Source organism: Oryza brachyantha, chromosome 5 (assembly GCF_000231095.2).
Source record: "Oryza brachyantha chromosome 5, ObraRS2, whole genome shotgun sequence".
Lineage (NCBI taxonomy): Eukaryota > Viridiplantae > Streptophyta > Magnoliopsida > Poales > Poaceae > Oryza > Oryza brachyantha.
In genome coordinates, this window is record NC_023167.2 from 14635470 (window position 1) to 14651708 (window position 16239).

The following is a 16239-nucleotide window of genomic DNA, read 5'->3' on the forward strand; positions in this document are numbered from 1 at the left end:
AAGTTACAAGAGTTATAGTTTTGTGATTTATTTGATATTAAATTTAACACCAAATTTAAATATGTGGTTTTGTGAAAATTTTGGTATTAACACTATAGTTTTGTGATACATACCTTTTAATATATAGTTTTGGGATATTTGCTCAAATAAAGAATAGGTTGATGAAATTTAAACCATAAGAACTAAGCACTATTAAAATCTATTTTATATATATATATATATATATATATATATATATATATATATATATATATATATATAAATAAAGTAACAGGAAAAGGAGGCTCCACGTTGCTCCTCGCGGCCTAGAAATTCTGAGATTAATCGGAGAAAAATAAAAGAAAAAAATCAATCGGACAAGCAAGGAAAATACCATGCCTAAAAAAAAAATAAAAGATCAATCATACCAGCAAGGAAAATATCACGTCTTATCTTTTACCAAGTACATGTCACAATCGGGTACGCATCAATCAGATCAGGGACGTGTCAGTCGAAGCACGTTTTTGGAAAAGTACGTCTCATCTTAGTGTTTCTATAAGAGATAAAAATATAACTGAAAACTTACCAATTACACGTCTATCTCAAAATAAAATATCAATCGGACAAGATGTCTTTTGAAACCCAATCATATTCGTATTTGCATCACATTACTACTATATATACACCTTAGACAGCCAAAGAAATCTCAGATTTACGCTAGATCTGCTTCATCAACAAATTAGCGAGTTGGGAATTTCTTGGCTGGATCAACACCATCGACTCTGGAGTCTGCAATTGCATCAATAAATTGTCAGCAAGAGATTCTCTCTAGAATCTGGAATCACAATGCAATACAAGAAGATAACTGAGTTGACAACAAAAGGTCAACCATGGAACATCAAAGCAAAAGTAATGCGAGTGTGGGAGTCAGTAAATTTCGCAACGGATGAGATTATGAGTTTTGATATGCTTTTAATTGATGAAGAGGTTTGGTTTTGTATTTACTTGATATATGTAAATTGCATTTTAATTTTATAACTACTAATGTATCTGTATTGTTTTTGATAGGGCGAAGCAATTCATGCTACTATTTGGAAAAATCTTATTGACACTTTTAGACCAATGATCAAGGAGAATTCAATTTATGCCTTTAGCAATTTCAAGGTTCAAGACTCTATCAAATATTGTCCAACAAACAAAGAGCTCAAGATTACTTTCATGTACAATACAAAGGTGAAAGAAGTTAAAGGTGTATCGAAGAAATTTCCAGAATACTACTTTGAGTTTGCTACAAGGGAAATATTGGTTGACCGTGTAAATAAAGATAAAATTTTATCAGGTAAGCCCATAATTTTTTTACTATTATAAATATATTATCAGAAACTTAATGCTTTAAAATTTCAGATGTCATTGGACTGCTTACCAAAATTAAGCCCATAGAATCAAGGATGACTATGAAGAACTCTGCAAACCCACGATCTAAAGATATTCGCGAGATTGAACTTCTATTATTAGAGTAAGAGACATCAATGTATTTTCTCTCAATTAATTTTATATATCTTCATTAGACTTTCTAACATAATTTGTCTAAATATTTTACGATGTTATCTACAGTGGCACTAAAATCAGAATAACATTATGGGGGCAATTAGCTCATTCTTTGAATGAAGATGTGATTGGCAATCACACTGTTGTGGTTGTTACATCAACAGTAGTTCAAGAATTTAATGGTAATTTTGATATTTTTCTATATATAATTATCATGTACAAAACTAACACACAGTTTTGTATAAAATAGGCTTATCTTTGAAGTCAAGCAGTGCCACAAGATTATACACAGATATAAATGTACCTGAAACCTGGGAAATCATTTCAAGGTTTGCAACATTTTACCTACTTATTTCTTGATTAAGTGAAAACTTTAGCCACTTATTACTTTCTAACATAAGAAGTTAACTATATTATTGCTATCTACTTTATAGGCACTCAGCTGAAGAAAATTTGCCAACACTCATGGAGATTGATAGAAGTACACAAGGTACATTGGAAGAGCAAATGTTCTATAACAGACAAACACTACAAGAGATTACAAAAATGATGCATGACGACACAAAAAATCAGGTAATAATGCACATTTTATAAATTTATTATTTACTCCAATGTAACATATTTATTTTATTTAATGGTGTGAAACACATAAAAAATTAATATCGTGTTTTTCCGATTTATAGCAGGATTTTGTTTGTACAACAAAGGCTAGAATCGATCAATTACAAGATATCACATGGTGGTACATGTCATGCTTTGATTGCAGAAAAAAAGTTATAAAAAAGATTGACAAGTATTATTGTGAAAATTGCAATATATATCCAGAAATCACAAAACCTCGGTAAGAACTAAACATATCATATTCATTTGAACAACATAGTTTTGCATTGATCATACTGAACTAACAACATTGTTAGGTTAGGTACTTTATTCGACTTTTTATAAGTGATCACACAAGTACTGCAATGCACATTATTTGATGATGTGGCACGGAGTTTGTTGAATACATCTGTCTCAAGTTTGCTAAATACATTGGATGGGAAATGTGAAGATGTTCCTAAGATTATACAACAATTATGTGGAAGGTCCCTTATATTTAGATTGAAGGTCAATAATCAAAATTTGACTCAAGGCAAGTCAAACTATGTGGTCAGAAAAACATTTGTGCCTGATGATAAGCTCGAAATGCAATACTTGAATGATAAAACTAAGGTAAGTGTACATTTTCTCATACTAAAGTGAAATATTGGTTCTGTTTTAATCACTTTATTCTGATTGTGTTATGCTTGATAGGATTTGATGGACAATGAAACAGAGGTAAAGGGGCATTCATCCATATATAATTCCTTATCTTTCAAACATATGAATAAACTTTTGTATATCACTCCAATTTTACAGGAAGAAAAACTGAATGATTCACCTAAGAGAAGAGAATCTAAATTATATGTCCATATCAAACAAGAGGCAGAAGATAGCAATGAAGATAAAGATGAGACAATTTCACCAAATATACTTCAACATGATAGTCGGACAATAAAGGAATATATTACCATAGAAGACAACTCCATTGAAGACGACTTATAAGAAGATCCAAAACCAGTTGCCTTTGCAGGAAATAAGACCAGAAAAAGATTGGCCAGAAAACATAGCGAGAGAAAAGCAAGTGTTTTAGGAAAACAACAACTAATCGATGCTCAATTAGAAGACAGTGATGAAACTACATCAAAACAAGGAGCCCGATTAAATTGTGCAAATGATAGAAGTGGCCCGCACAGATTGCGCGGCTAGCATTGATATAAAATTATTTCATATATGAAAAAAATATGTTACACTGTAATATAATTTAAATTCTAATCCGATCAAAATTATGTGTATGGCCCACGCAGATTGCGCGGCTAGCTTTATTTTGTAGCATTAGGTAAACATGTTTAAAGTTTAGGTTTTACTTTCATGTATTTTTGGGATTTGGGAAATTATTTATTTATGTTTATTAAAATGAAAATAACAAAGCAATTATGAAAATAACAAATGGGTGACACAAAAGTAAAAGAGTGGTAGAGTACATGACGCAGCACCTTGCGTAAGCAACAAAGCAATTATGAAATTCCTGTGATAAGTATATAGCAGAGTATGAGTGCTCTGTAAAGCTTTAGAATGAGAAATAAAATTAGAATATCTCTTTGTATACAATGTTTTTGGCCAAATCTTCGGCTGGACGGTCCGAATCATCATCGATCAATACCTTCAGTCCATCCTTACTTGTCACTCTAGAAAATACCACATACAGTTGGCCATGGCAGAACACTTGCTTAGGCAAGCAGAGACCAACCTTGTGGAGGGACTGGCCTTGGCTCTTATTTTTCGTCATTGCAAAGCAAACTGACACGGGATACTGCCTTCTTTTCATGACAAATGGCCATTTGGAGTCATTGGGTGACATGACTATTCGAGGTATGTAAACCTTATCTCCCACGTTTGTCCCTGTGATGATCTGTGCCTCTATGTATTTGTTTCCTAGCTGTGTAACTGTCATTCTCGTGCCATTGCACAACCCTGCAGCTTGGTTGATGTTACGAAGAAGCATCACCGGAATACCTACTTTGAGCTTGAGCTCATGGTTTGGGATACCAGGGAACCTCAAGCTATTTAGAAACTCAGTTGGATACATATCCTCCATGTCACTGTTGTTTGTCGTTGTTCTACACACAGTGTCACAACTTAGGTACGTGATCTCGTCGCCCTGTATTTGGCTCATTATGTACTCGTTTATCTCATCAACCGTTTCATTCCTTGGACACAGGATTGCTCTTTTTTCTAGAAATTCTCTCTCACGATAGTTGTCCAGCAAGTTTGGATAGGTACTTCTGACTATTGTTTCTTTTGAATTTTCTCCTTTCTGTAGCAGGAGGCTAGCTGGGATTTTTACCCACTCATCTCCTTCATCTGATGTATTTGCTCCGTCACCTACCTGTAGTATCCACTTTGCAAATTCAACGACTTCACGCTTCTCTACTGGATCGTTGGACATGCAGCTTAGCCTCATATTTTGTGTTAGCTCGAATACTTGAAAGTGTCTCCAGAGGTATGAGCGCTTGATTGAGGCATTCACTATTTGCTCTCTTCTCCCCTTTGGCACTACCGGTAGGATTTGTCTAAAGTCACCTCCTAGTACCACTGTCATTCCGCCAAATGGTTTGTTGTCGTTGTCGTCATTGTTGAACCTTAGTATGTCCCGTAGGCTTTTGTCTAGTGCCTCGAAGCAGTGTTTGTTTGCCATTAGGGCCTCATCCCATAGTATCAGCAATGTCTTCTTAATTAATTTCGCCAAATGGGATCCTTGCTTTATCTCACACGTTGACTCTTTCGTGATGTTTAGTGGAATGTGGAACCTTGAGTGCGCTGTTCTCCCACCTTGTATCAAAAGCGCTGCAATGCCACATGACGCCACCGCAAGCACTATTTTCCCGTCTGATCTTAGTTTTGTTGTGAGTGCTTTCCATAAATATGTTTTCCCGGTGCCTCCGTAGCCTTGAACAAATATTTGTTTTCCTAATCCATTGTCGATAGATTCCAGTATCGCGTCGAAAGCATTTCTTTGCTCAGGATTAAGGTTGTTTAGAATTATATGGTGCTCATCCCTTAGTTGGTCCTTATCATAGTTAAGTTCTTTGTTGATGAGTCTGTTTCCAAGTTCGTCTAGCTTTGCACCGTTTGGTAGTTTTATGTCAGGGTAGTCCCTTAGTGACTTTCCTGATTGCCTCATCAGTTTCTCTATCTCAATCAAAGCATATGCCTTTTTCTGTGCGGAGCTTAACTATAGAGTTGGGAAGTTTAGGATGATTCTTCTCTTATGCTGCAGGTCTTCAGAAAGTGCCTCCCAGGTTGACTCCCATAGATTTTTAGGGTTAGTTACTTCACAATGGGACATTATAGTAGTGAATAGTTGGCGCAACTGTGTTCCAGAAGCCCAATTGGCTGCTTCGTTTATACACTCGATCCATTCATTGTCGTCATCAAGAAATCCTAATGCCTGGCATGCCGATTTGTATGTTTCATGAATGACTCCATCTACTATTCTGATTTCCTCGAATGATTTGCATCCTTTGACATTGTTGAGAAGCATTCTGAGGTAATATCTCTCTCCACTTGCAGGGTGCGTGTAGTATATTCTTCCGATCGCGTACCCTCTTTTTCTCTTTTCCTAGCTTTTCGTTTTTTGTTTCCATACAAATTTTGAAGGGAACTCTGCGTACGTAAGTTCTCTTGCTTCTTCGTAGTTTTTGTTTGCTTCCATCCATTCGGTAAATTTAGTTTTTTGCACTGAGTTCCTTCTTACTATTTCCGTTAGATTGGTTGAGTCCGGGAATATAACTTGATGCTCGTTCTTTAAGTGGAACGGCAGCCTCTCTACCGGTGGATCTCGATAGTGCAGTTCGAATTGGAGCAATCGGCAGGATGCTTCTGATGTTGATATGTATCTCATCAAAAGGTATTTCTTGATCTCATCTATGTCGTCTGATGTGCCATTTGACTTTAGTAAGCCTATTACGTGGTCATCATCTTTATGGATGTACTTGAATAGGTATTTGATTGACCTTGACCTGTTGCACCATTCAACATTTATATGTGCTTGGTACTTGACCAACAGACCTCTGTTGTACGGCACTACATATCTGTTGTCAAGCTTGGTTCCTCCCCTTATTATCGATTTGTTGTTGTTTCGCCTCCTATATATCGGGAAACCATCTTTATCAACTGTTGTCTCTTCATTGAATTTTTTAGGGAAGTGCTTGGTGCATTTTCTATCCATCATACACGGGGATTTTAGATTTGCTTCTCCGCATGGTCCATGCATCATGAAATTTTCAACAGCAGCATGTCCCTCTGGATCTTCCTCCTTGTCTGGTATCTCAGCTGATATAATCTTGTCAATTTGTGATGGCTCTGGGCACTTGTCTTTGTTTTTCAGAAATATTAGTATGTGGGCATGGGGGAGGCCCCTTTTTTGGAACTCCCTTGTGTAGATTACTGCATTTTTGTTATTCACGTTTGTCAGTTCAATTTCATATAGAAATAAAATGCCCGTATTTAATAAGTAGTAGTTATGTAAATAAGTGAAAAAAAGTTTCTTGTGTTTTATTATGAACATCTGATAGAACATACCTGATTTAGTTTCTCCGAAGTATTTTCTTTCTTTTATGTCTGCGAGTAGTTCCTTCAGTTTTATGTTGTACACTCGGTTTGTAATATCAGGTCGATCTTCTGGCTTCTGCCCATGTTCTGCTTCATCTAGCATGTACTGGATTTCTGGCCACTTTGCATTACACGTAAATGTTACAAAGATATCTGGGTATCCAGCCCAACAACATATTGCCATTGCGTCCTGAAAGTTTTGTACCTTGTTTCTTCTACTTCCTGTAAAACTTGAAGGCAATATTATCCTCTTTCCAACTTGCTCTGTTCTAGTGTCGCCCCGCTCAATTGCATCTTGCAGTCCACTGTATAGATCCGTTCTTAGTTTTCCTTGGTTTTTCCTGATCCAATTTAGTCTGTTTTGCTCGATGCATGTGTAGACGTCAACCCAAAATTGTAGCGATAGATGTCCAGATGTTAACAACATCATCGATTGGTCCGGACGTTGTTCGAGGTAGTATGCATAGTATTCCAGCATAGTTATGTATTCTCTGCTATACTCGGCTTCTTCACTTTTGTTATACGGAATTTGAAGCGTAAAACCATCTTCCCCGTATGGAAATAGTATTGGGTATTGCATGGCCATGAATTTTGGATGGATTTCTGATATCCTTTTGGGCCCCATGTCCTTGTATTCAACAATGATGTCGCGTCCTTCGCTCTGTTGAGTTGGATCTTTCACAACTAATGCTGCAACTTCGAACGCTGATGGCTTTTCTCTATCACTTATTAGTTTTAGCATTACATCATGGTAGTCGTCTTCTTTGAATCTATCCCTTGCAATTCTAAATGATTTTGCCAGGATGTTGCTCTCATCAAGCATAACTTGTAGGTTGGCGACGATGGTAGGGTCAACTGATGTCTTCCTGTCATTGCATCCTGACACACTTATTCTATTAGCCACCTCATTTTCAGTGTCATAGATGTACAATTGTGTAAATCGAGGTTTGTTGCCCTCTTCAGGTAGTAGTGTTCCAATATGATGGTAATTTTGACCATGCAATCGGAAAACATAGGGTCCTTTTCCAGTGTTGATGTCTTTGTCCACAATTCCTCCCATAGATGTGAATGCAAACATTGAGTTATAAGACCTGATATTTTCTTGGAAGTTTGTTGATTCACTCCCTTCCCCTGTTAATAGTCTCTTCAGGTACTGGGGAGGTTCTTTCAATGGTAGCAGTTTGATTTTCCCTTGTTTACAGCATATTCCAAAATAAGGCCTTGTGGTTGATTTACTGGAGCTCAGCCTTTCTTCGTACCAGGGCGGTGCATTGCAATGCTCACATATATAATTTGGCTTTCCGAAGTCCCATATCTTGGTGTTGGCGATTGTCGAAGATGCATTGCTATTGGAGGCTTGGACGTTGGTTTGTTGACTTGCGTCGCCATTGTTTAGTCTTTGTCGCTTTGCTTCCCTAAGCTGTTGGAGTATTTTCTTTCTATTGAATCTTGCAATTCTTGCATTTATTACCTTGACTGTTTCCTCATCAATTCTATGCCGCTTGATGTCTCTTTTGACTTCAAGTTGTTCCTTCCTTCTCTTTCTAGCCAGCCTTGTGATTTCCTTTTGCATGTCTGACATTTTGTTGAGTTATTCTTCAACCTTTAAATACAATAGAGAAAGTAAAAATGATATAATTATTCCAATTGTTTACCTTTTCGATGTTGTTGCGCAACTAAAGGATTATTTGTGAGAAAGTACACATAAAAGATGTTTCCGAAGGAGATATGGAGTAATTTGTAATATACAGTTATAATTGAAAGCAAACGCAGTTTGTGTGGCTAGCATTGATATAAAATTCTTCACATAATACAATATTTCTTTTAAATTTTATTGTGAAAAAATATGTTACATAGTAGTATAATTTAAATGCTAACCCGATTGAAATTGCATGTACGATATTCTAATTAATATAGTAATTCATATTTGCATAATACCTTAAACGCCTGTAATTGCGTCGAGTTGTTTATGTCTCTGTTACTCCTGGTTTACACCTGCACAAATATAGTTGATTATGTCACCTGTCTGTTGTGGAAAGCTGATGAGGGGAAATATTAGCGGTTGTTCTTCTATAGTATTTTGTATTTACTTTTTTCAAGTATATCTACGTGTACGATATTCTAATTAATATATAATTCATATTTGCATAATACCTTAAACGCCTGCAGTTGCATCGAGTTCTTTATGTCTCTGTTACTCCTAGTTTACACCTGCACAAATATATATAGTTGATTATGTCACCTGTCTGTTATTGATTAATCGTATCATGATTTATGTTAGAAACAGATGCATTAAAATCCTAAGCCACTTATCTAGCCGCAGCCTACCGATGCCGTGTATGTCCAATACCACCTGCTTATGCCCAAGCCTACCGAAGAGGCTACACGTGATGCTACTATTGTAGTAAACAGTGATTTTGGAAAAATAAATACAGTGTCTAGGATTTTTGGTACATTGACACAGATAAGTTACAGTGTATAGACTTTTGGTGTGGAGTTCTCTGTCCAAAGTAAAAAGTAGATGCGGGGCCCACAACAGACAAAATATCTACTCTAGTAGTCTAGTTTAGCAAGTCACTGCCTCTAGTTGAGAGAGTATCCATTCCTCAGATTTTCTTTTCCTTCTCAGATTCTCTAACACTTTCTATAACAACACACAAACTATCTATAAACTCGGTAATTTATAGTCATTGTCGATCTATATGGAAGTCAAGAATAACGTCTATCGTTACCGTCATAGCGGGATAGCTTGGATTTTATAAGGAAAAAAAAGGCTAAACGATGTATCTGCAAATGAAAAAATAAAAAATAAAATTTTATATATGTATTTTTACAATGTAAAAGCTAAGACGGCAAATAAACTTCGGTGAAACCCTCAAAATCATCTCAAAATCTAAAGTTAAAAGAATCACATTAACAACCCTCTATTTAATATTTTTCTACCGTACCCTAACCTCTATCATCGTTTTAATAAACATAAGCGAATAGAATATAATACAATCGACTGAGTGATAATAGCTGAATATTTTGTTTCGTCGATTGCACTTTTTCGCTGTGATTGTACACGGTTTATTCATCGGTGGGAAGAAATCTATGTAATATATAAGTGTATGTGCATGGAAGTTATACGTGTTACAATCGAATATGATTTCAAGTTGTAATCAGATTAAGTTCATAGGATATGTGAGAGTTGTTTTTATGGAATTAGATCAGAATGCAAGTCGGAATCGATCAAGGTTACGATGGTACAGTACATTACCATATATTACGAAAGAATGTGAGTCCGCAAAAATTGGATAATCCCTCTCTCCCAAACAAACCAATCTTTTGGTTTCCATGCGTAGCGTCTGACCATCCGTCATATTTAAAAAATTTATAAGAATTTAAAAAAATACTCATACGTAAAGTATTATTCATGATTTATTATCTAATAAAAATAAAAATATTAACAATAATTTTTTTAAATAAGACGAATAGTCAAACATTATAGTTAATAAGTGAAAGATTGGTTTGTTTTGAGATGGAGGGAGTAGGCGATGTTTACTTCCCAAAATCATTTCCGAGAAACATCTTTTGGACACCTAAATAGAGCATTAAATATTAATAAAAATTAAAACCAATTACCAGTTGTGGGGAAATCATGAGACGAATTTTGAGTCTAATTAGTACATGATTAGCCATAAATGCTATAATAACCAATATGTTCTTATGATGAATTAATTAGACTCAAAAGATTCATTTTGCGGTTTCTAGAAAAAATCTAAAATTTATTTAGAAAATTATTTCTCCTCTATCAAACCAAATCAGTTTTAGATATAATGTTTGACTATTTGTCTTATTAAAAAAAATTACGATTTATTTTTATTAGATAATAAAATATGAATAATGCTTTATGTGTGACTAATTTTTTAAAAATTGTATAAAAATGATTAAACGCTCGACAAAAAACCCAAAAGTTGGTTTTTTTTTTCTAGGAGTGAGGAAGTCAGTAAAAATTGGTCAAACTGGATTGGACAAGGAGTTTTTTTTAGAGAAAAAACGTGATTTTTTGGATAAAAAAGAACATGATTTTTGGATGAAAAGAATGTGGATTTTTTTTTGGAAGGATTGCATTTTTTATAATCTGGATCAAAAAGGAGAAAAAACATGATTTTTGGATAAAAAAGAACGTCGATATTTTTTGGAAGGATTAGATTTTTTAATAAAAATTGGACAAGGAGAAAAAAAAATGAATGTAAAAGTTTGATCTAAGTTAAGTCCGAGTTTAAAACTATATTACCACTTTAATATTTATATTTTATAATATAATATGAAACTATATTGGATATTATAAAAAATTTTATAACGAAGTCTGCGCGGGCACAATGCTAAAATTAGTGAATATTGGTAATATCAATTTAGGCCACCGGCTAAACCGGCCCTATATGTCCAAACTTTAAAACACCAAGGCTAACGGTCAGTGGCTGAGCTACGACCATTGATAGTGGTGGACTTGGGCTAATCCAAATCACAGCTGCACAAAAGGCCTTATAGCCCCGCAGACATTGCTCTCGGTCCGGCAGAATTGGGCGGAATAAGTCCACGGAAAGTCCCTAAACTTGACTATCTTTTTGGTCCCTTAGCCGTAATTTTAGAAATGTGTATTCCTAAACTCACCAATCCGTTCACAAAAGGTCCATCGACAGTATTGACCTATTTTTTGACCGGTTTTGCTGACGTGGCGGCCGGTGGGTCCCACATGTCAGATTTTTTTTAATCTTTTACTCTCTCCTCTCCCTTCTCTCCTCCTCTCTCCCTCACAGAGCACATGCGGAGCAGCTGGGGCGGCCGGGAGTCGCGCGGGAGCACGGCAGCGCGATGGCGGGGGTGGCTCGGCGGTCGGGCGGCGTGGCGGGGCGGCACGACTGGGGCTCAACGACGCCCGGCGGCAGCGGTAGCGCGGGGCGGCGTGGCGGTGGCTCGGCGGCCGGGTGGCGCACGGGAGTGGCCGCCGCGGTGGCTCGGCGACCGGGTGGCGCGGCGCGACGGGGCTCGACGACGCCCGACGGTGATGGCTCGACGGCCAGGTGGCGCATGCGAGCACGATGGCACGATGGTGGGAGTGGCCACGCAGCAGCGGCGGTGGCTCGGCGGTCGAGCGGCGTGGCCGGGGCTCGACGACGCTCGGCAGCGCGGGGCGGCGGCTCGCCGGCCGGGTGGCGCACGGGAGCCTGACGAGGCGACTCAGCGACCGGCTGGGAGGAGCCAGGTGCGAGCGCGGGGCGAGGAGACGATAGGCAGTGTCGGCGCTCGGGCAACGCTGGAGACAAGTACGGGCGCGTGGTTGCCAATTCCGGTGAGGACAGGGAAGGCTGTTCGGGCGCCGCGACGGAGGCCAAGCTCGCCGGCGCATCCGCCCCTAGCGGCCAAGCTTGTGCCCGATGCTACCGCCGCCATTCCAATGCCGCCCAAGTTCGCGCCCAGTGTCATCGTCTCCCCACGCCCACGCCCGAGCTCGCCGATGCCCGACCGCCAGCCTCGATGGAGAGGGGAGAGTGTGCGGTTTTTTTGTTCTTATTGGGCTGACAGGTGGGCCCCATGAATTTTTTAATCTATTTTTTGCTGACTGGGATGTCACGTCAGCGAAACCACCCTCCAATATTGCCCATAGACCTGAATTGAACGGTTTTCATAACTTCGAAGGCCAACATTTCTGGTATTGTGGTTGAGGGACGATTTTGATACTTCGTGACAACTTGAGGGACCCAATGTGAACTTATTCCGAATTAGGCTAACTACGCCACAGCTGCACATCATTTTTTTAGAATTGGGCTAACTAAGAACAGCAAAGACAAAAGGGCTATTGTTGCTGCCCTACCATTTCATTACATTTCATCAGGTAAAAGAAACAGGAAAACAAAGGGCTGCCTGTTGGTGCCGTACCATTTGGCAAGGGGGAAAAAAGGGAAAAGGACACAACATACACACGCGACTACATCTGCCAGGTGAGCTGACGCATCCAAATATTGCCTCCACTGGTAGAACAGATGTCGCCCCACTATGACTTTTGATAGCTGTTGACCCATATCAGCTCTACAGCAAACCAGTTGGGACCGCTCCTTTTAATTCTGGCACAAAAACATGCGAATAAGATCCACAGAAATTTGCATGGCAATGATGGGGCATTATAAACCAAGAGGCAAGGTGAATATTGCAAGACCGCAATGAAATACAGTCTGGTTGGATAAACTGAAAAGGTTGATAGGATAAAGGTCAAGTGGTTCTAAACTCAACATGACAGATACATGGACTTCTTAGAAGGGGGGACTACTAAGAAGATTGCACAGTTTCTTCACAACATTTAGCTAATTTTGTTGTAGAGCTATCATTGTCAGCATCCACTACTCAATCATTGTGCGCAGATATGACAAGTAAAATTATTGGAACCAGAACTATGACGACGACATTAGTGTAAACAATGATATTTTTCGAAGTTCTTAATGTCTACATTAGGAATGGAAAGGATAATATCATCGAGCCTATGACAAGGCAGTACCCCACAGAGAGCAAATTAAATGAACCTTAGTTCACTGGCGCTTCACAGGTTCCATATCTCTCATGATAATTGTGTTACATAGTGCATGGTTTATGTTTCTTGAATAAGGAAACTAAGAAAGGTTGTGCTTTTTGAACAAAAGATTGTGTTATAACTATATTGACATAAATAAAGAGTATCTACTATTAGTTGTACCAGATAAATAAATGTTTAAGTTGCCTCCGACGGATAATTTAATAACCGCACACACTATCTGATGTTGTTGCCAGCCTACCATGCCCAAACAGGATAATAGATGCTTAGACGGATATTTATGAAGTTCCTTGATATAGTATACCTTGTTTCACAAAAGGAGAGTCCTCAACAAAGTACTTAGTAATAGAGTGAACCTGCCAGTGGATTATAGTCAGTACACGTGTTTCATCTTATATGTAAATGATACCCAAACAACTGCAGTAATGACATACCTTGCCACCAATCACCTCTGGTAGCCAGTGAGCCATCCGGATTCTCTTCCTTATGCTGGATTGGACATACAAAGAAAACATAAAAAATGTATCCCATAGAGGGAATCAGAAGCTCACCAACAAGAGTGTCAATTTCTACTCACATCTCCAGGTGATTCATCGCCCTGCTTTTGAGGAGTGTTACCATAGAACTCCCTACCACCGTAATGCACAGAAGAGCCAAAATATGGAGACTCTGATGACTCGTTTGGATAGGAATGCTTTCCATCCTTGCACGTAGTGCGACCTTTAGTAGAAGTGTGGGATTTTCCATCTGCACGACGAATTAATTCACAGTTAATCGGCGATTTTATCACGCAAAAGATGGCCAATTTCATCTCCAAATATTCTTTGATGTTGGATCAAATGCAAAGTTGGGCATGCTTGATCATTCACATATGCACATCCCCTAAAATCCAAACTCCATTTATAAGGACAGTTAAATGCCCTGGAAATTTATTACCCTACTCATTCACAGATCACAAGTTGCCAAATAGACAGGATATCGCACAACTACCTGAAAAACCACCGCCATTCTGCCCTTTGGAATTCTGCTTGTTCAACATAGCGTACAGGTCCGTCTGCTTCGCGTCTTTTGCATTTGCCTTTCAGGTAAAAACAAAAGCAACAATATATCACAGGGATACCCAAATAAGAGTTTTTGTGTAGAAACCAAGAAATCATCCTGTCATCCAACAGAAAGGAACACGTCCAAAAACATGTCACGAAGACACGAACTACCGAATTTAGACCAACAAAGTTCTGCCAAAGGAGACACCTTTCGTGTGACAAAAAACAACGAACACGGAAACACCCCGTTAAATCTGACAAATCGAAACAACTACGAGTAACGAAGAGGACGCAGGTACCAGAGGCGACGCGGCGAAGACGGTGCTGAAGTATCCGTTGGCCGCCGCCGGCGTGGTTCCGGCGGCGGTTGCGGGCGGCGATTTCTTCCTGGCGTCCATACGGCTGGTGGTTTCCTTGGCGCTCGAGGAGATGAACCTAGACTCGGGTGGAAGATGGAGAAGAAGAAGAAGAGGACGAACTCGTGAGCGAGCGGGGAGAAAGATAGGGCACGTGAAGAGGTCGTTATAGGCGGCGGCGCGGCGGGGTGTGAAGTAACTCTTCTCTGCTCGCCTCGTGGCGCTCTGCTCCGGCCTCCATCTGTGCCGCGGCCCCCCTGCATATAAAGGTCTCGATCGCCTTCCCCTTCTCTGTATTTCGTAAATCTTCAGGGACTGAACTGCTAAAGTACCATAGTATTAGTAGATATCCAAAATTCAGGAACTAGATTCTCGAACTTATAATTTGATTTTATTGATATGTGCGGCCATAGTACAGTAAGTCTATATACAAGTGACTCAAAGTCAGTGTCTCAGTTTAGAGAAATCACTTCAGGCATGCAATTAACAGTATAAGACTTAGGATAATCTTATTATTCTTGAGAACGTATTAGGAGTTAATATTTTCTTTTTGAAACTTTCATATATCAGGTGCCAATTTTACACAAAAAGTAAGTACTTTCCTATACTGACCGTAAAATTTAAATGGTACTCCCTCCATATTTTTTTATATGACGCCGTTGACTTTTAGATCCACGTTTAACCATTCGTCTTATTCAAAAAATTATATAATTATTAATTATATTGTTATAATATGATTTATTATTATAGAAACTTTAATTATGCATTATAATTTTGCATATTTGGATATAAATTTTGAATAAGACGAATGGTCAAACTTGATTCTAAAAGTCAACGGTGTCATACATAAAAATATGGAGGGAGTAATAAATATATAAATTTGGCTCCACCTGATAATAACATTTTCTTTAAATAGTATAATTTTTTCAAAGGACGGCACTAATATTGGAATCATCAGTGATGGCCCGAAAAATTCGTCTAAAGCTGACGGTTTCAAAGCTTCAAATGCAGGGTCAGAGTGAGCCTGCAGATCTAGCACTTCCGTACTAACAGCTTTCCTCTGTATCACCTGTTTGTTGCAAAGTGTCTAAATGATTTTTTTTCCATAGACATATTTGCAAGCTATTCAATTTAAAAGTTTGTTGCAAAAGGTCATGGCAGAATGGATAGACAATACGGCGGGATCTCTGAGAATTTATCATGAAAAACGGGATCCTTCATCAAACAAGTGAGTTGGGTCCTTGCATCACAGGAGTCTGTGTTCATTTAGCAGTAGATGAAGAGATGAAAGATGATCTAATTTTTATAGCTATTTAATGATATAAATAATAAAAATTTATTAATATAAAATTAAAATTCTGTTTTATAATTGTGAGATGATAAAATTCTCTATAGATTTTTTTTTAAACACATACCATTTAGTAGTTTAGGAAACATTCACAGGATAATATGAAAAAAAAGCTGGTTCAAACGAATGCATATATATAGCTAAAGTGTTATGACTTATGAGTTTTTCACACGATTAATTTATTTACATATAACGATGTTCATA

The 16239-nt window shown here is 38.1% G+C and overlaps 1 protein-coding gene across 2 annotated transcripts; it reads right to left on the reverse strand.

Annotated features, from left to right (window-relative positions):
- Positions 1–12372: 12372 nt before the first annotated feature.
- Positions 12373–14934, reverse strand: LOC102709564. Of its 2 annotated transcripts, none has more exons than XM_006654436.3 (6): positions 14631–14934; positions 14279–14366; positions 13866–14035; positions 13723–13777; positions 13593–13644; positions 12373–12827 (listed from the first exon to the last, which is right to left on the reverse strand). In XM_006654436.3, exons 1-5 carry the CDS (start codon positions 14727–14729, stop codon positions 13628–13630), a joined length of 429 nt encoding a protein of 142 aa, XP_006654499.1. In that variant the 5' UTR covers positions 14730–14934; the 3' UTR covers positions 12373–12827; positions 13593–13627. The 2 variants fall into 2 exon arrangements, with proteins under 2 accessions (XP_006654499.1, XP_015692778.1); XM_015837292.2 differs by having other exon boundaries at positions 14276–14366.
- Positions 14935–16239: the final 1305 nt, after the last annotated feature.

Excerpts from the sequence above, each read along its gene's own strand:
- LOC102709564 (XM_015837292.2), bottom strand. The coding sequence starts at position 14,729 with ATGGACGCCAGGAAGAAATCGCCGCCCGCAACCGCCGCCGGAACCACG. Across the intron at positions 14,367-14,630 it reads TCTTCGCCGCGTCGCCTCTG|GCAAATGCAAAAGACGCGAA; the intron begins GTACCTGCGTCC and ends TTTACCTGAAAG. Across the intron at positions 13,778-13,865 it reads GCGATGAATCACCTGGAGAT|CATAAGGAAGAGAATCCGGA; the intron begins GTGAGTAGAAAT and ends TGTCCAATCCAG.